This window comes from Arvicola amphibius, chromosome 3 (genome assembly GCF_903992535.2).
Source record: "Arvicola amphibius chromosome 3, mArvAmp1.2, whole genome shotgun sequence".
Lineage (NCBI taxonomy): Eukaryota > Metazoa > Chordata > Mammalia > Rodentia > Cricetidae > Arvicola > Arvicola amphibius.
The window spans coordinates 16,784,634-16,805,376 of NC_052049.1; the positions used below are offsets into that span (position 1 = coordinate 16,784,634).

General features: G+C 35.9%; 1 protein-coding gene across 3 annotated transcripts in view; it reads right to left on the reverse strand.

Annotated features, from left to right (window-relative positions):
- LOC119809712 (cadherin-10) overlaps positions 1–20,743 on the reverse strand; it is a 115,772-nt gene that overhangs the window by 40,252 nt on the left and 54,777 nt on the right. For all 3 annotated transcript variants that reach the window (XM_038322760.1, XM_038322758.1, XM_038322757.1), the window contains exons 2-4: positions 11,539–11,833; positions 9,448–9,567; positions 8,573–8,740 (exon numbers count right to left, since the gene is read on the reverse strand). In XM_038322760.1, the coding sequence (XP_038178688.1) occupies positions 8,573–8,740; positions 9,448–9,567; positions 11,539–11,833 (583 nt within the window). The remainder of the gene's footprint in view (positions 1–8,572; positions 8,741–9,447; positions 9,568–11,538; positions 11,834–20,743) is intronic.

Here is a 20,743-nt window from a genome sequence, read left to right on the forward strand (position 1 = left end):
GCAATTTCCATGAGATTAAATATGGGCAGTCTAGAGAGATATAGCTTTCCATATGATGCCTCTTAAACAATTATATTATTTCAACACACATGAAAAATGGGGCAATTATCTAGGTTCTGTCATCCTAAACATGGTATTTCACTGACACTTTACATGATCATTTACTTAAATGCCACATTTTCTATTCACATATTTCTCCAATTAGTATACATTTACAATCCACAATTTCTACAATACAAAAATCCAACTTGAAATCCTTCACTGTCCCTCCCTCCACCTGCCCTTGCCTGACTCCCTCCTTCCTTTCCCCCTCTCTCCAACAAGCTTTTCTGGTAGAAAGCTTCAAAAGCTTCAAAGTACCTTTTTTATTGGTACCTCTGCCTTTTATCCCCTGAATCTTTGCTTGACCTGGTTATTCACTCCTGTGAATCACACACTTAGAGATGCTGTGATCTCCCTTCCCTCCTCCCTTCAGCATTACTTCAGACACAACTCCAGTTGTGTTGAGCCCTGCGGTCCAGCCCAGCCAAATTGCACACCTTTTATTGAAAGCTACCTTTGTTTATTTGGTCTTCCCTAACAATGACAATCTTTAATGTCTTTTGCTTATCGGCTTAGAAATTTTTGCTATATGTTAGAATGACTTTTAAATGATAGTCTCTTGCCTGATCCTCTCCTATTTAAAATAAATTATTATTTTGTTCTTTTAGCATTAATCAAAATATAGCTCTCATTTTAATTAATCTTCATTTATGTACACTCATGGATGTACTTATATGTATGTATATTTATAATATAAACACATTTTAAATTTATATGCATGTGTCTAAACCTTCTTGTAGGACCCCATGGAAGCCATGCTCCTGAATTAGATCAGAATCTGTTGAACTATAGTCATGGAGATTTGTGAGCTACTATGTGGCCTTTAGGAAGTACATTCTGGGTTCATTGAAAGAAGAGCAAATTCTCTTAATTACTGAGCTATCTCTCTAGCAAGAAAAGTAGTAAGAGGAATTATGCAGTTAAAAAATACACAACAGTAAAGTAAATAAATATGAGAGATGAGAAAGATATTGTATCTGTAAACTGACCAAAATGCAAATAATTTAAATTGTGTCCTGTGTCATATTTCAGAATTTAAGATTATATTATTGACATTCTCAACATATATCATGTTAGACAACAAAGGGCTACACACAGTAGGACTTAATGCTCTTTTACTAAATCAAAGGCTTTACCAGAATTATTTCTTTCTAATTCTTGAATAACAAGTACTTAGACAATGTGGGAGGAGGGAGGAGCAAATATTTGAATGTATTTTAGTGTGTATAATTAAAATCAAAACCAACGCAACTCGTACAGCTACAGTGCTTATTGTAGGTATACTTCTATTTCCCAGGTAATCAAAGAAAGAAAAGAGACCATTTTAAACTGCATTCTCTTTTTCCTTAAGCTGAAGCATTTTCATGGGGACACACCTGACAGTTGTTCTTGTTGAAAACTACTTGATAACTTTAAATATGCAGATCAGCCTGGGGCTGACATTACCCTGGGATCCTCCTAAAGGAGAAGTTGACGCTATTTACAAAGAGAAAATCAGCGCTTATTAAATCAAATCTCTCTTGTACCAGGCAGGGATTACGGCAGTCCCACAGCTCAGTGATATACGTGCCTTAAATCCCTATGTACATTATAAAGAAGTTCCTTGAAAGACCTTGTCTATTTGGTACATACTTGCTTGTCTATCAGCCTAAGAAAGCCAAGGATGGTTTCATCCTTCTTGTCCTTTAGCATCACAGAAACACCACCAACAATAGCATCAATTTCCTTTTCCTTTTTCTACAAAAATAAGTTAACACGATTCTCAGTGCCAGGTATGAAACCGAATACATTATTCATAAATAAAACATGGAGTCAGGGATTTAACTAAGGGTAAAATGAACAAAATAAGTCACAGACTATTTCTATTATACCATTTTTTCATTGAAACATTTAGACATGCCGAATTTAATTACAAGTTAAGTGCTTTTTAAATAGGTTCTTATACTCCCCCCCCGCCAAAGTAGTATCACCATCAAGTAACATTAGATTACCAGTCGGGTAACAATTTGCAGATTTCAGTTTTTCAAATCATAAAACGGATGGGTAATTACAATATCCACCTAATGTGGATGTTGTAAGGATTAATTGATCTTGCACTTATAAGATTCAGTATAAGTTATAATAAGGCTTTTTATAAATATTTTATACTGCTATTTTTTTATTTTTAACTACCATTATTTTTAATTTTGAACAAAACATTTAATTCTTATTTAAATTATTGGGCCAATGACACTAGTCAATAAAGAGAATTCTGATTAAACATACAAGCATGCTTGCTATGAAATCATTTTTACCAACTGTCATTGCTTTTAAATTTTCTATCACTATATATAATCTTTAGATAGAGCTAGAACGGAATTATTAAGAGATGGTATGGAAATCTTGAGAATTATTAGCTGTGTTAAATTTATTTGCAATCCTGAAAATATTTTCTATTACCTATAGCTTATCTAAATAAAAACTTCCATCTGAGATACTTTGCATTATATTTTTGGTGCATAGATAGATAGATAGATAGATATAGATATAGATATATGACAGTAATCAAATAAAGGAGGAATGGTTACTTGCTACTATTCCAAATAACTTTTAGTGAAAAGTGGTGCAGAGTATAATTAATTGAAATATTTGAGTGAATTTATCAAGAAATTGGAAATTCACATAATAAGCACATCATTTTTCACTAACCTGTGGTTTTTTATCTACAGTCATTATACCCCATAAACAAAGGAGTATTGCAATTATGCTTTGAGTGATCTTTGGAGTTCACAGTTCTTCCTTCTTATAAAAGCTTAGCTAACCTGATAGGACATAAATTTATATGGCACTAGTCTTTGATTTATCAATGGAAAATATATGCTAAAATATCCATGATTCAATTCAATAGAAATGTATGGTTTTGTGAAGTCTGGGTTCCCAAATTCCTGTCGTCCTTACTACAAAGAATGTAAAAGTATCTGGCTTCTTTGTTTTTTTTGTTTTTTTTTTTTTTTTTTTTTTTTTTTTTTTTTTTTTTTTTTGTCTGTGTGGTCCTTGTGAGTAGAGACTTAAAGTCTTTTGAATTACATGAAGGTATTTGCAAACCATCATATGAAAGTTGGTATTTTCATCTTTATCTTGCTTTCAATTGGAGGCTCATTATCCTCCTGGCATATCTAGTCCCTTCAAAAACTAAATTCATGTCACAGACCACATGCAAATCATTATTAGACACTAGTACTAGATCCTGCTTTCTGCTACCAGCCCTCCTATAATAAATTTGAAAGAATTAAATACTGATCATTCTTTCTCTTGAAAGAAGAATGTTGGGGTCAGTCTAACCCCCATTGATTGGATATCCTTGCCTTCTGACTCTGGGCTGAAGGAAAACCAGTTTTGCAACATTTTCACAAAGGTGTCTGTTTGTTGACATAAAAAACCCATTCAGAAACAAATCCTCTTCTTCTGGTTGTTTTTTTTTTTTTGTTTTGTTTTTTTTTTTTTTTTTTTTTCTAGTCACTTTAATGAATGGGTTCCAGCAGTTAAATCTAAAAATCTTGTTTCTTCTTAAAACTTTAGGGGACAGAATAAAAAAGAGGAGGAGGAGTGGATCTGGGGGAAAGGGTAAGTAGAGGGGAAGCTAGGAGGACGGGCGGGAAGGAAAACTGTGACGGGGATGTGTTATATGAGAGGAGAATCTAATTTCAATAAAAATAAAACTAGGGGAAGATAAAGGAAACAAGGGCTGGCATAGTCAAATATAAAGTAGGTACATTAGGATTAGATGTACAAAAATGCAACATAACTTAAGTCAAGGAACAGGACTTAATTTTTCACGAGTTGCAAAGGAGTTGCTCTGTAGTCCTCACTAACATAGTGTTAATTGGCTCTTATAAGGAATGTGCATTTTATTGCTGGTCCCTCCAGGATTATTGTGTCTATGTTTGGACATGAATGAAGGGCAGTTTTCAGTCTGAGAAAAATAGAGAATTAGCTGCATAAGGAAAAAACGAAAGGGAGGAAATCCTTATGTAAGGAGGATTTGTGTTAGGTTACTATGACTACTAAGGATATTTAGGTGTCTTTGTCTTTAAGTTGTAACGCTATAAGAAATAAGTAACGTTTTTGGTCAAAAAGGGGTCTCAAAGAAGCCAAAGAGCCAAATTTGATGCAATTTCAATTTCTGAAGTTATGTGATGATCCACAGGGAAATATTTTTATATAAAAAAATTGTGATTTGGTTTTGAAATTTGTTTTGCTTTTGTTAAGCATTAAATAATAAAAAATTTGTTAAATATTGTATTTCATAAAACTTGAAAGAAGTTTTAAGTTTGATCTGGCTTCACTATTTAAAGATGGCAGAGCATCCACTTACACAAACAATCATTAGTGCACAACAGAGCATGCCAGTTACTAATGAATCAATACTGCCTAGACCATAGACACTGAATATTAGACACTGAATTATTTAGTCTTACATCATCACTCTGTGAAGCATATGCTACGACCCAGTGTTACTAATAATAAAGAAAAATGTAGAGCTCAGTTTAATTCACCACAGTAGAAAGCTGCTAAATGAATTACACCATTGAGACTCATGCAGGGTCTGGTCTAGAGTTGTCCAGGAAGCAAACCACTGACAGGCCGGGAACCCTTAAGAAGCCATGGACGGGAAATGTAGTTAACCTAAATTGATTAAATGTAAGTGGAGCAAGGTTCATATAAGATTTAGAGGGAAACTTTTACATATCTCTGTGTTATATTGATTCCATACTTTAAAGATAATATTAAAGAAAATAATGTCCTTAAAATAAATTTCTCATCCCTTAAACATGGCAAATAGAATTTTCTGAGAAGGAAATGGGGGAGGATCTCAAGTGGGGGGGGGGGGCTGAGCAAGGAGGAGTAGATGAAATGGAAAGAGTTTGGGATGAATTATATGAAAGAATAATCTATATTCAATAATAAAGAATTCTTGGGTGGGAGGTAGTGCACGACTTTAATCCTAGCACTCAGAAGGCAGAGAAAGGCAGATCTCTGTGAGTTCAAGGCCAGTCTATTCTATAAGAGCTAGCTCCAGGACAGGCTCCAAAGCTACAGAGAAACATTTTTTCAAAAACCAAACCAAAAAAAAATTCTAATGTGGTAAATATTTTTGGTTTATATTACAGTTTCTATTGCTTTTTTTCCTTTGTTTTATACATTGGGGAATATAATACGGTAGTAAAATGTGTGTGTATTTATATATTCACATATACATATTTATATATTACATATATCTCAGTATTGAAGCTTCAGTGATGTGTTGTATGTGGACATGTTCAAAGACAGTACAGCAATTCCTAAATGATGAATATCTAATCAAATTGTATTACACACTAAAAGTCAGTTTTTCACATCCTAGATGTCCTATATTACCAAATAATATCCTATTTAGGGTGAAAGAGTATCCTTAATAGATAGATTGTAAATATTTGTAACATAAAAATAATTGGTAAACTATATTTTCACTTAAAATTTAAAATAACAAGGTAGGTTACAGGGTATATTGACAGTTTTCAAAATCTATTCTGCTATACATTTGGAGTTACATACTGAGATCAACACATCAATGTTGCTATGCTCAGTGTATTATTTAATCTTGAATCAATTCCTGAACTGAGACTGTAATACTGAGTAACTATGAATTAGTAAAAAATACAAGTATGGTGTCAAGTAATATTTTTCATTAGAAAATTATGTGTATTCTTTTTTCCAGCTTATATTAATTAATATCACAACAACTACTCTTGCCATATTATTGTGTTTTATTTTGTGTAGTAAGCCTAAATTGTGGCAATCATTAATCTTTAGTGGATATTGACAAATAAATGCTTATTAAATGAAGGATCTAAGAGTGAAAACACATAGTAACAAAGGTGCAGTGATCATTTTTAGGCTTAAAATGTCTGATTTTCCAATAAATTATAATCTATGAATTACTTTATCGAATGTTACACTCAAAAACAAGCCATTTAAATTTCCTGAGAATTTTAAATATAATACCACTCCAAATTCTCATTCTTGGAAAAAAAAAAAAACTTTGAAGCAGTTATTTTGCTCCTTTCTGGTTATGGAATTAGTTAGACATGGTTCATTCCCCTCAATTCCTATGTTCATTCTCTTAGACTTTTCTATTTTATTTTATGTGTGTGAAGTTTAGTCTGCATGTAGGTATGTGTAACACATGCCTGCCTGGTGTTCTCAGAGGCTCGAAGAAGGCAGCAGATTCCCTGAGTCTGGAATCATGGACTGTTGTGAGCCACCATGTAGGTGCTGATAACAAAGCCCAGATGTGCTGGAAGAGCAACAAGGGTTTCTAATGACTGAACTCTCCAGCTCTAAATGTTCATTCTCTTAATAACTGATTCAAGATGAACGTTCAAGAACACATGTGAGATGTGAAATTAAAATTTTATATTATATTAAATTCTTTTCAGATTACCAAAACATTCAAAGAGATATTGAGGATTACTATAGGTTTCCTCCTCTTTGATCAATGAAGCAAATAACATTGGTTGAAATATAACTATTTGAAAAGTGTGGATATGGATGTCTTTTTTTTCTCCCTATGCTTAAGGATAAAAACAAAAATCAAACATCCATTTCTAAGACCCCATTCTGATTGGCATGTAAGTTAAATGCCTAAAAATAATCCATATATATGATACAAAGATATAAATTCACACACACACATAATACATACAGACATGGCAAGCAAGTTAAAATAATTCTATCTGATTTTATAATTCTTTAACACATGCAGTTTAAAACAAATTAACCCTAATCATGAAGGGCTGACAAGAAAATCTAGGATAACAGTATAGAAAGAATTACAATTCTTCTTATAAAGAGTAAAATTACAGTACAATATTAAAATTCTTTCGAGGTAATCTGATGTGGGAGAGTCTTCTGTTTGTCTTGATTTCATTCATTAATAAAGAAACTGCCTTGGCCAGCCCTTAGGTGGGTGGAGTAGACAGAACAGGAAGAAGGAAGTGAGGTAGATGGCTCAGTTAGATGCCACGCCTCTCCTAAGTTAGCCAGACTGCTGTGCCCCTGCTCAGGGAAACAGATGCGATGAAGCTCCAGCCCAAGATGGACGCACACTAGAATCTACCTGGTAAGGCACCACTTTGTGGTGCTACACAGATTATTAGATATGGGTTAGTCAAGATGTGAGTAAGAGCCTGAAAATAATGGGCCAGGCAGTGTTTAAAAGAATACAGTTTCTGTGTAATTATTTTGGGGCATAAGCTAGTCAGGAGGCCGAAAGCAGGGCGGCGGGAATGCAGCCCACAGCTCATCACTACAGTAATCATCTTGCATAAAGTTAAAAATACCATAAAAACATTTTATAATTCATAATCTATTTTTATCATGAAAAGATTAAGTGGAAGGCAAAAAGGTAAAATGTGATCAACCTTGATGCTGATAAACAGAGACCAGGATCAGCACTAAAAACATGTACATGCAGGTGACAGTGAATGGATCAGCAACATAGTCATATGTTAATTTCCTTCTTTGTGTATGAGAAAACGATGCTGAAAGAAGAGGATCCTTGAATTCAGGGGTTTTTGTACATGGCAGAAAAGAGCAAAGTTATGGAAGAGGGAGCAATGATAAAATTACATTTGCATTTTTTTAAATTAAAAGTAATAGAATAGAGATGACACTATAATGTGCTTTTTATGGCTGATTCATTACAACTCAATATTCTGTCTTGCAGTGGGGATCTAGTGAAACAGAAGGAATCCTGCAGAGTCCTGAGAGCGCAGTAGCATAACTGTCATCCTGTCTATGCTGTACACATAATAATCTACCAAGTTTTATAAGAGAGAATAAATAGATGTGTTAATCACGCGATACATGGTCAGGAGAGAATGTCTTTTAATGGATTCTTAATTGATCCTGGATATTTGGAGAATTAAATAAAATGCATTTAACTAATGTGGACCCAGGAAAAACTACCCACACATGTGACTGAAAATGTAATTCAAGTCTGCCTGCCTTGCCATTTATAATATAGTCTTTATGATTAGATATTTTATTAAAATTTTATCTTCAAGTTAGGCTCTATCTTATTACTATCTAAGTAGAGAAAAATATTCATTATATATTATTAGCTTTTTAAAATGAACACATCCATTTTGCTGGATTAAACAGTTATTAGGTAATTGCTACACACTGTGTGTATGTGTATGTATGTGTGTATGCGTGTGCATGAGTGTGTGAGAGAGAAAGTGAGAGGAACAGGGAAACAGAGAGAGGTAGTAGAGATGCAAAGTTTCCAGTTAGGTAAGAGGTATTTGTAAAGTATTTAGTTTTACCTCATGCCGGCAGTTTGGTAGTAAGCTATCAGCATCTTTTCGTTAGCTAATAGGTATCTTCTTAAGTCATCCTTTTTACTCTAGATCTTATGTGCTGCAGAATGACCAGTAAGGGCACTTACTCTGAGGAAAGCGAGGCGGGTTGTCATTGACATCTGTAAGTGTGATGTTCACTGTGGTGGTTCCGGATAAACCCCCCATCTGGCCACCCATGTCCTTGGCCTGTATGACCACCTGGTACTGTTCCCTGTTCTCTCGGTTCATATTTGGTAAAGCTGTCCTGATGATACCTTTGAAAAAAAATACAAATGCTGTGTTATCACACTATGTTTGTAGGCTGCCAATTTAATCAAGTATCATACTTATGACATCAACTTATACATATGTAACCATTCTAACACTAAATTTATACAAATCTTTGGAGTTCATTTTGCTTTCTATCTCCTGGTTACCTCATGTGGACTATAGTAATCCAAGCTTACAAGTAAAGTCTAAGTTACATTTCTATTAGTTCAATCAATTATTTACTTGAGTTTTTAAATACACAAGAATAAGACTGAGGACATGTCAAAGTGAATGAAGTGCTTCCTGTGCAAACATCAAGGCCCAATTTTAATCCCCACCCTCCAGATAAGAACAGCAAGGTCTTGCCAACTCAAATGTTGCAGGACACTACAGGAGGGTTTCTGGGATTTAATGGCTAGGCTATTTAGCCAAATTGTTGGAGATCAGGTTCAGTGGAAGACCTTGTTTAAAAGCAACACGTATATCTACTGAAAAGTACATTGAATGCCCCACTCTGACCTCCATATACATCTGCACAGATGTGCATATATATCCTTACAAACATAAACACGCACAGAAGAAAAAAATTCAGCATGGCACTGTTACTCTCCTGAGTGTGTGAATGCTTAGATTTTATTTTGGTTCACCCATTTATACTTGTAAAGATCGCAAACATGGTAACTTCAGAAAACACCAATACATTGTTTCTGACCTGTTTCTGGCTCCACAGAGAAATAAGGCTGCCCTTGAAGTATGCTGTATATGACTCTGGCGCTGTTCCCATAGGAAGGGTCGTCAGCATCAGTAGCTGTGACTTGCACCACAGAAGTACCTGAAGTATCCAAATTCAGCTTAGTTCTGCACAGTACCAGAAGGAGGAGCAAAAGTGCTGGTTTTCATTGAAGACTTGAATGCTTTTTGACTTTAAAAATGACCATGTTAAGAAACTATACAGTTGGACGATAGATATAAAGGTATATAATGTTGGCAATGAATCTTAAATTCAAAATAACAATATTTATTTAGCCAAGAGGTGCATGCTTATGAACCAAATAAATAATTTTGCAGTATTTCAAAATGTAACAAACATGGTTCCTTTACAAATATTGAGGTCGATATTAACATGAATTTTCATATGATAGACTTGTTTTGTGTAAAGGGAACATCTAAATCTCAAAGGAGTAAGTATATTCTTTCTCCCTCTGCACTAATTAACTCTAAAAATAACCAACTTCTGCTCTAGAATACAATTTTATGAATAGATTGAATTCCAAATTTAGAAACAATCCAAGATGACCCCATGTTCTCAGAACAACTAAAATCTGTCTAGTAGGGTTCATGATATCTATAAGGGCTATATGCTTGGTAACTGCCCAAATTTTGGGGGGAGGGGTTTAGCAAAGAGCAATAACCCATACAGAACAAATGTTTTGAGAACATTTGTATGAATTTGGTAGCTATTATTAAAATAGCAATAGTTGCTATTTTAAAAAATGCTTTTATTAATCTAAACAAGTTCATACAGAATCGGGAAGTTTGGTTTTCTATGAAACCAAATATATCTCACTCTAAAAATATTATCAAGATTTTTTGGTGTTTGAATATATTATCGTTAACTATTTAATAAAAGTCAAATGTTTTCAACTTCCTTCTCAATATATCACGTTCAGTAACATTAAAAATAACTTCATTTTCTTCACATTGTACTTTTATATCTTATTTTTACATATTTCACAATCCACTGCCGTTATTCTGTACAAAATTATTATATGGCTATGAGGTTTCAGTGTGATATTTTTAATATGAGACTATAAGAGCAGATTTTTACTATGTAAATGTTAAAATACAAAGGTATATCATACTTAAGGAAATAGGAGATAATCAGGCTTTTATTTGAACATGTACACAATCTAAATAAAAGCTTTTGATAAATTGTGATATGTATAAATAAATAAAGCCATATCATATCACTGTTACTTACAGGGGTTATGTAAATATGTGAATTATAGCAGCAGAATACTGATACATAAATATTAAATTACAAAGGTATTTCAGTATTTAAGAAAATGGAAGTTAATTAAAGCTTTAATCTAAGCAAAATCTTTTGATAAACTGTGAAAAGAATATATGAGTGAAATCATATCTTACTGTTGCTACTCTCGCTGTACCAATCTATGGTCTATAGTGCTGACTAACTCTCTACTGGTCTGTAGTTGCCTTTGTTCTCTTGGAGGATTTCAAATGTTTTTAAAGTATATTGCTGTTGAGCATGTATAAAAATTTTTCCATGTTGCTTCCTATAAACAACACAGTATAGCAATCACTGAGATAAATAAAAGGTTTCATGAATAGTTTAACATGCAGGCAGGGATTCACCAGCACATGTACATACTATGTCACTTAAGGGAGTGAATATTCAGTATCTGTAGGGGGCTCAGAAGTGGTCCCTGTGGACATCAGGAAACAACTCTAATCCCAAAATATTTGTCTTCAGGACATTACAAGCTTGTGCTGAAAGTTCATATGACAAGTGCCATTTTAATTTTCTCTACTAGAATGTGCTGGCATATTCTTTATTTTTGAGGTCTACCTAAGTGTGCTGTGCAGATTTGCAAATTCACAAGACATTTAAAATGCATTAATAACCTTTTTTCTGACTCATTGCTTCCATATTCAAAAATATATGTGTTTTGGCTAGGGAATAAAAATGGTGGTGTAAGTTAATTAAACATAATATCACAAGAATTTTTTGCAATTGCTTTCATACTTTTCATACCATCCTAAAAACTGTAACTGCACTTACCTACGACAGACATTTCAGGAACACTGGCAGTATAAATTTCCTCTGGGAATGTTGGCTCATTGTCATTGATATCGTGGATTTTGATCACAAATTCAGACTCTGGTTCGACTGGCCTCAGAGTTCTTCTGTTAATAGCTTGAGCACGTAGAGTATAGAAGGCCTTTTCCTCCCTATCAATTCGCCTTGTGGCGTGAATATCACCTGTTTTCTCATCAATAATAAAAAGAGTACCAGCTCCGTCTCCAGATAAGATATATTTGAGCGATCCATCTCCTTTATCTTGGTCTGAATGAAGCTAGAGGAAATAAAAATGAGCATATCTGTGATGATATCTAAAGAATGGGTAAAAGAATTCAAAGTTGGCCCTTCAAATCCCATCACACATAATGGGGTCAGTAATCTCAGGACTATAAATCAGAATTGAGTAAGTATCAGTTCTATCACACTCAAGCGCCACCAAAATTTTTCATGTAGCATTGTGATTCTTTATTCTGAAAAGAAAATAATTTCCCACATTAAATTAAGTTCTCTCTTCCTGCTTGGTATATAACTATTTCTTTGAACAAATAAATCCTGATAAAGACATAAGCTATGAGGTTGTCAACAATGTACTTTCAACTATATCTGGAAATGTTAGGTTATTTCTCTCTCATATTTGACCAGGAATTCAGTTCTTATCAACTTATTTCGGTTGCTTTTTCTGCTTGGTAATTAGTAACATCTTAGGATTTCTAACTCTTTCAAGCATACATTAGACAGACTCCAAATATGATAACAATAACATAATGTTTGGTTTCATATAGAAGATGCCCACTACCATGCAGATATTTGTGCATCTTAGAATAGAGTACAGATATTTATGTAATATTAATACATATATGCTAAACAATAGTTAAACAATGAATAAATGATAATGTAAAATATGTCCTAACTTTGTACCTTGTCAAAATATCTTCTTAAAATCTGCAAAGGACAAAAGAATTCAAGACAAGATTGTGACTGACTTTCCTGTGTCTATAGCAAAATCACCATCAAAACTTTGAAAATTGTTTTATCATATTAAGAGTTGTATTTGGGATCTTGTGCACAGAACATACTAGGGAGTGTATTGTTGCAGCTGAGCTGTGGGTCCAAGAACTTATGTGTACTGAGAAAATTCTACTTTTCTATTTTTCAAAGGTATCCCTAAAGGAAATCAGCCAGGCTTACAGACACACAGATGAGTAAATTCAGACTTTGAGAGAATAAACCAGAAGTCACTCTAAAACTAATAATTAAATTCTAGGCTGTTGAGTAGTGGAGAGTAATGTATCCTAAGCATCTTCCAGATAATGTGACTGTGTTCCAAGGCAATATTAATCCATGTCTCCTTGCCATGTGATTCTTAGCTTGTGGAAGAATCTTGTTCAGAGAAAGGACAGAAATTTGGAATAATTATGATTATAAATACGTCTTTAGTTGTACCACAGAACCACTGGTATTCACTATGCCATGATTATAATTTTAATATTGCAATAAAATGCACTTTTTTACTTACTGATACTTCTACTTATGCGGCTTTCTTATTCTATAGAGCATGGCCTACAAATTTTATATGAAGAGTAAAGTGAATAATGGGAAAGGAACTTTAACAGGAGAAAGGGATGTGAAGGTAGGGTGAAGAAGGGCTTGGGGAAGAATATCTAACTCTAAGAACGTATTAAAAGTCACATGGAAATTTGCTGTTTTAAAAACTTTATACTGTGAATGCTTATATAAAAGTGTTTAATTAGAGTTACACTATGCAGGGGATTATGTCCATTTCAGAAGTCCCAGTTTTCCAAATTAAAAACCCAGTGACAGGTGTGGATACCTCTCTTCAATTCTCTGTCAGAAGTGTCTGAAAGACTCCCAAGGCGAGAAACAATATGCATGTTGCTCTTTGTTTCGCATCAGAACTTGATAGGAAAGAATTACTGCTGAAGACCCCCACACAGACATTGACTGTAGGACATGGAGAAATCAAGATGATATCGGCTGGAAAGCTTCCTCCCTGCTGGCCAGCTCACATAGTAGAGGAACTGGTGCAAACTTCTGAACAGGAGGAGAGCCAGCAATCTTAGCAAGCTGTGAACCTGGAGAACTAAAGCAATGACCTCTATGGCAAGATTATACCCATGGATGCAGTAGTGCATGAACTATGAGGCTACCCAACCGTTTTTAGGATTGTGTTTAAGACCTGCTCCCCAGAAGGAAACCCATGGCCCCGTTTGAAAAATGTACCGAAGAACCCACAGTTGGGGGTGCTCATAGGCTCAGGGCGGAACTAATAACTATTAATTTGCTAGATGGGCACAGTATTAAACTGCCCTCCAAATTCGCATTTCTCTAGCCATGGGTTAGCGCAAGTCGCGGACTTCATCTGAAAAAGTTCCAGCAGTGAAAGCTGGTTAACATGGAATCGCATAATTCAGCAAACTGCGGAGAATAAGTGAAAGATGAGGCCCTGTATCTCAACTTCTCCCCAGAGATGAGGCCCTGTATCTCAACTTCTCCCCAAAGATGAGGCCCTGTATCTCAACTTCTCCCCAAAGATGAGACCCTGTATCTAAACTTCTCCCCAAAGATGAGGCCCTGTATCTCAACTTCTCCCCAAAGATGAGACCCTGTATCTAAACTTCTCCCCAAAGATGAGGCCCTGTATCTCAACTTCTCCCCAAAGATGAGACCCTGTATCTCAACTTCTCCCCAAGACGAGGTGTATCCCGTTTTAAATGGCTAGCTAGCAAGGCCCAGAGGAAAACAGTGTCTTCTGGACATAGCAGAATCCCTGCGCTCCTGGATTCATGGCAGCTGTGGTTGCCTGTGCAAAATCTGCCCCAAATCAACCCGGTCAATATTCTGAAGTACAGTTGGAAGAGGTTCGTGAGTCCGCACTGTTAACTGAGAGGCTATGAACAGTTAAGGGGAAGTGAGGATTAATCTGTGGAGGGAGTTAAAGTAGGCAGCTAGGGAGAATATGATCATAATACATTACATCAATGCTTAAAAATTTAAACTATTTTATGGAAATAATATATAATCACAAATGTTAGGCTTTTAATAGTCACATAAGATATCAGCATAAATCAAAAGAGCCATGCCACTCTCTATTCTGGATCATTAAAATATAGCAATAACAGTTATTTACACAGATATTGAATGTGAATTATACATTTATTTAAATAAATTGGATTTTCTCTTTAGGTCATTTATATCAAAACACAAGACAGTCAAAGCTAGGAATTTTAATTTGGTTATTTTCCATTTAACAGAAAAATGTATTATTCAAATGAGGTATTTTTTGTTAATGAGAATTTATGTATGTTTATTTTACATTAATGAATGTGAATGTTAAGTATTTGTGGTGCTTATGCCTATGGATATTTGAGTAAGTGTGCACATGTGGAAAATAGGACAACACTCTGTGTCTATCTCTACTGATCTCTACCTCAGTTTTTGAAGCTAGGTTTTACTGCTCCAGACACACTGACAGTTGGGTCAGTCTTGGTGATCCAGAATTACAGTCTGCCGTCCATGCATTCTGACAATTGAACCTCAGCTCTTCAAGCTTAGAATAGCAACCACAAGATCGACTGAGTCATCTGCCTAACCTCCAATGTTGTTATATGAGCATAAAACAGTTAAAGTAAGCAAAAATGAACATATTTACTCATGCTATTGTGCTGCTAGTTGCAGATAGGTTTACAAAAGTAGTTTACTTTGTGAAAATGTTTATGCTCATTAGATTTAGCAATCTACTCTATATACAACTCCATTCTTCTTATTCTTGGGCAAATAATTCATTATGAGTGACATAATGTACATGCATATCTGAAATGTGTAGGTACTTTAGTGATGAAAAATGAAGCTTCAGAACAAAGGGAATTTTACTGCGTATGTAGCTATTTGGAAATAACAATATGAGTAAACTCAGGAAGTATCTGCTATTAATCTTGAAACTCTCACAAGTCACATGTGAGTGTATAGTCCAGGAATCACTCTTAAGTAGTCAAGAGATTGATGGTTATTAGCATCCAAAAATGTACTCGGCTGCTCGGAAACACTCCAATTACATGCATTGCAACACTGTGGTCATCTGCCCAGTGTCACTCTAAGCATTACAGATTTCTTACTGTCTGAGAAACACAACAACCCAAAGCTATTGGTATTATCAATCACTTGACCAGACAGCACTGTGGTTCACAGTAGTCAGCTTCCATTTCTATTAACTATTCATCCAATAACTTTAGTTTGAAATTTCCATAAAATCAGGTGCTTTTAAAAGCGAGTGAAAATTCCATCTGTGTTCTATGGAAGACCCAAAGGAGACATGCAAACCATATATGCAGAGAAAACTCTACAGCGCTTGTGGGAGTGAAAGTGGCTCTATTAAGCGTGTACTATGGTTTGGGAACTGAAGAAATTCTTTTTTTTTTTTTTTTGTTTTGGTTTTTCGAGACAGGGTTTTCCTGTAGTTTCTAGAGCCTGTCCTGGAACTAGCTCTTGTAGACCAGGCTGTCCTCGAACTCAGAGATCCGTGATGTGGGAGAGTCTTCTGTTTGAGTTGATTTCATTGGCTAATAAAGAAACTGCCTGGCCCATTTGATAGACCGCCCCTTAGGTGGGTGGAGTAGACAGAACAGGAAGAGGAAGTGAGGTAGAAGGATCAGTCAGATGCTATGCCTCTCCTAAGTTAGACAGGCCGCCATGCCTCTCCTCAGAGAGATGCCAGATGCGATGAAGCTCCAGCCCAAGATGGACGCACGCTAGAATCTACCTGGTAAGGCACCACTTTGTGGTGCTACACAGATTATTAGATATGGGTTAGTCAAGATGTGAGTAAGAGGCTGAAAATAATGGGCCAGGCAGTATTTAAAAGAATACAATTTGTGTGTTGTTATTTTGGGTTTTAAGCTAGCCAGTGGCCGAGAGCAGGGCGGTGGGAAACCGCCCGTAGCCCCTCACTACAGAATGGCGCCCAACGTGGATAACTGAATCCACAGAAAGCCTGAGAAAGCTTGGGAAAGAATAGAGTAAAGCATGTTTTCTCGGTAGCAGCAATTTCTCGGGTTTGGCTTTGCTTGCTAGAGCAAGCGCTCTCATCTAAGAGAGGCTTCCTGACTCAGCTTTAGCTGCAAAAACCTGCAGCTCTTTTAAGAAGTCCTGCCACGAAACATTTAAAAGGTGTTGATGAAAAGCTGAATGCATGTTTTTCGGTTTTTAGCTGTAGCAAGAAAAAAGTTGTGCTGTTTTAAAATGCCGGCTTTCTGGGCCGTCCTGCCAGGGCAAACTCCGACTCTTTCAAGCAGGCGGTCCTGACTATGGAGCTTTTGATTGTTGTTTAACACTGTTGCAGCTTGCTTGCTGGCAGGGACCTTGAACCGCCACAGAGTAGAGGTGATAAACAAGGCTATAGCCGGTACCTCTGCCATGAGGCTGGAAAGCTAAGGAATGGGCTGGATCTAGCTGTCAAAGCCACGGCTTTAATCCTACCTATATTGCTTGGTAAATTAAAGACTCGTGTGGTCAGAAAAAGAAATATACAGTAAAGAGAGATTCAAAGACAAAGAAAACCTCTAAATGGTTTGCAGTGAGTTAAAAATACATGCAGGCTAAAAGTTAAAGTTCTTACAGTTAAAAAAAAAGAGAAAGAAAGAAAGAAAATGGAAGTAGTTTGTTGTGGTGGTATACACCTTTAATCCCAACACTTGGGAGGCAGAGGTAGATTGACCTCTGTGACTTCAAGGTGTGGCAGGACACACCTTTAATCCGAATGCCTGGGAGGCAGAGACGGAAAGATCTCTGTGAGTTCAAGGTGTTGTAGCACACACCTTTAATCCCAGCACTGGGGAGGCAGAGACAGACGGATTTCTGAGAGTTCAAGGACAGCCTGGTCTACAGAGTTATTCCAGGACAAAGATATACAGAGAACCTGTCTCAAAAAATAAAAGTAAAAATAAACGAAATAGAGGTTAAAATAAAGCCGCACAAAGATGGAAAATACACAGAGAATCTTGATACTGTATGCTATTATGCTCTTTTTGAATTGTTTGAATGCTGAGGAAGGAGCAACAGCTGCTAAAAGATATTTGTTTACAAATGCTGCTGAACTAATCCAAGAAAGATATCTTGAAAATACCTTGACTTTAGAATTTGGATCTAAGGATATGATACTTTGGAAAAGAGATTCTTCTTTTATTTTTACAGAAAATGAGACCCTGTGGATTGCTTCTATCCCAATATGGTATGATAGACCACGCCCTCCTGAAAGGTTGTTGTGAACACCTTCAGAAAATTACTTTACGCAACTGATGACTGAGATGAACCTGGCAAACAGGTTACACCATGAAAGATCTGATTAACAGCGTCCCCATTCAGCAGGAAACAGTTTGGAGAGAAATAACTACGTCCATATTCCCAGATATCATTTATAAATGTTCTTTTACATTTAAAGGGGGATATGATATAGATATGAATAATTTGCATTGATATGGATTTTGCTTTAGTGATACAATTTTGTTATATGTATATGTATTTCTGATACTGATTAAGGTATTGTGATTATGTAGTTCATTTAAAAAATGTAATGTATAGAGGTTGTTAATGGATAGTCATCAATAATGGTAAAACTTGTAGTTATGTTAGTTAGATTTTCTAGATATATAGAGATATATTTAAGTTAAATAGGCATTCTTCATATCTTTCAAAGACTACAGAATATCGCGTTTTAGATGCTTTAATAACTTAGGGCTTTTCATGACAATGAGACACGTCAGCTCCTGGCAGCACCAATCTACTTCAAGAGGAAGATGGGCATCGAAGAGGATCCTTATGGAGTTTGATAGCCACTTGGGCCAGAAACTGCTCTTGCCTGGACTGTTGGCATAAACTGGACACAAAGAACCCACAGAAAGAGGACTGCTGAACTTGCCTAAAAGTGAGGTGATCCTTCGGGTTTCCTGATTCATGAAAGAGTCTGTGAGATGTTCTGCAGGACACAGCAGATACTGACTGAACTGCCTTTGAAATTTCCTGCATCATGGAAATGTCTCCTGGAAACTATGGGCCTGTAGGCCGAAGATGGATGCCCCAACAGTACAAAAGAACTTTGGGTGACTGTCCAGGCAGCTAGATGTCTCTGTCATTTCTAGAGTTTGGAGGTTGTTTATTTCTTATTTACTTAGGTAATATTATATCCTTCTGGAGTCTTTGATGGAGTTGAAGAATGGATAGATAGTTATAGTTTTCCTTAGTTATGATAAAAGATAAAGTAAATATAAATACTGTAACTGTAATTCTTACTTGATAACTGTTTTGTTATATGTAATTTTACTATGTTAAAGTTAAAGCCTTTCTTTTATTGTTTAAACAGAAAAAGGGGAAATGATGTGGGAGAGTCTTCTGTTTGAGTTGATTTCATTGGCTAATAAAGAAACTGCCTGGCCCATTTGATAGACCGCCCCTTAGGTGGGTGGAGTAGACAGAACAGGAAGAGGAAGTGAGGTAGAAGGATCAGTCAGATGCTATGCCTCTCCTAAGTTAGACAGGCCGCCATGCCTCTCCTCAGAGAGATGCCAGATGCGATGAAGCTCCAGCCCAAGATGGACGCACGCTAGAATCTACCTGGTAAGGCACCACTTTGTGGTGCTACACAGATTATTAGATATGGGTTAGTCAAGATGTGAGTAAGAGGCTGAAAATAATGGGCCAGGCAGTATTTAAAAGAATACAGTTTCCGTGTAATTATTTCGGGTAAAGCTAGCCGGTGGCCGAGAGCCGGGCAGGCAGGCCTGCCCGTAGCTCCTCACTACAGATCCGCCTGCCTCTGCCTCCCGAGTGCTGGGATTAAAGGCTTGCGCCACCACCACCCGGCCCGAAACAGGTTTTTTTAAGCTCTGTCTTTTCTTACAGTGAGTAAGGATTCAACACAACTGACTATTACAGTGGAATAAAAGATAAAGGTGAGGGTTATTAGGGTCTTAATCCTACTGTATGGTAATAAAACAGTATTCAACAATATATGAATTAGATAGACAAGAAATGTAACCAACATTTTGACTATGATAAACTTTTTATATCTCCTGAGATGTGGGTAATTAATCTATTTCATACATAAAACTAATGGGTTACAAGGTCTTTTCTAAATTGCTATATTGGTGGCAATGGTTTTATTAGATTCAGAAAGAAACAACATAATTCTTCGATTTGCTCTTATCAAGTCTTTCTATGTTCAAGTCTCTTTATTATTAGTTTTCATAACAGTTTTATTATTGGTTTCCTTTGACAGAGTTTCTTTTAGCAACTATACTTTGTCGTGGAGCAATTTTACATGAGTACGTAATGCATACCTACAGCTCTCACACCCCAACCATCCTTACACTGGCCCCGCCCTCTTCACCACAAACCTGCCTGTCTCATTTTCAAGTCTACTGATTTTGATTTATGACAGATAGGTTTTTTCCAGGACTACCTGAGTGCAGGTTTGGAGATATCCTATAGACTCAGCAGTGGGTGCAGAATTCCTCATCACAGCCTCTGTCACGAGGCTGTAGTTAGCTGTCTAGTAAAAGGTGAGACCCTATGAGTTCACCCTCCATCTGTGATGTACTTGTAGAAAGGGTCAGGCTTCTGTGAGACCAGTGTGATGGACTGATATGTTATGTATGTGTTATGTATGATTTTGCTGATAGCTACACCAGGTGTACTGAGTCTAGAGGGCAGCAATAAGTACCTTTCTTTATTGGTTTACTTTACTTTTTGAGAATAACTTCTCTGCATTCTTCCTGGTATTGTTTCTTTCTCATAATCTTACACATGATACACGATGAGATACACACTATTTCACAAATCAGCTTCTTTACTGAGATTGTACACGGGTTTATTCCTGCTCTTTTTTTTTTTAGTATTAGGCATAGATATTTACACTTATTTAATTTAATTGAACCAAGTCAGGTATTTATGGTGAAAAGAGATCGAGTGGATTGATCATATGCTCAAAAGCTCATAGCATCAACCTTCAAAGAAAAAAAAATAATTCATATGGGTTGTATTTTGCTCTTTTTTATGTGAGATATAAGATTTTCTTTAAATACAAAGAGAAGAAAGAAAGAGAGAGGGGATGGAAAAAAGGAAGGAAGGAAGGAAGAAAAAGAAAATAGATTATTGTGGCTTTAGCTCTGCAGTA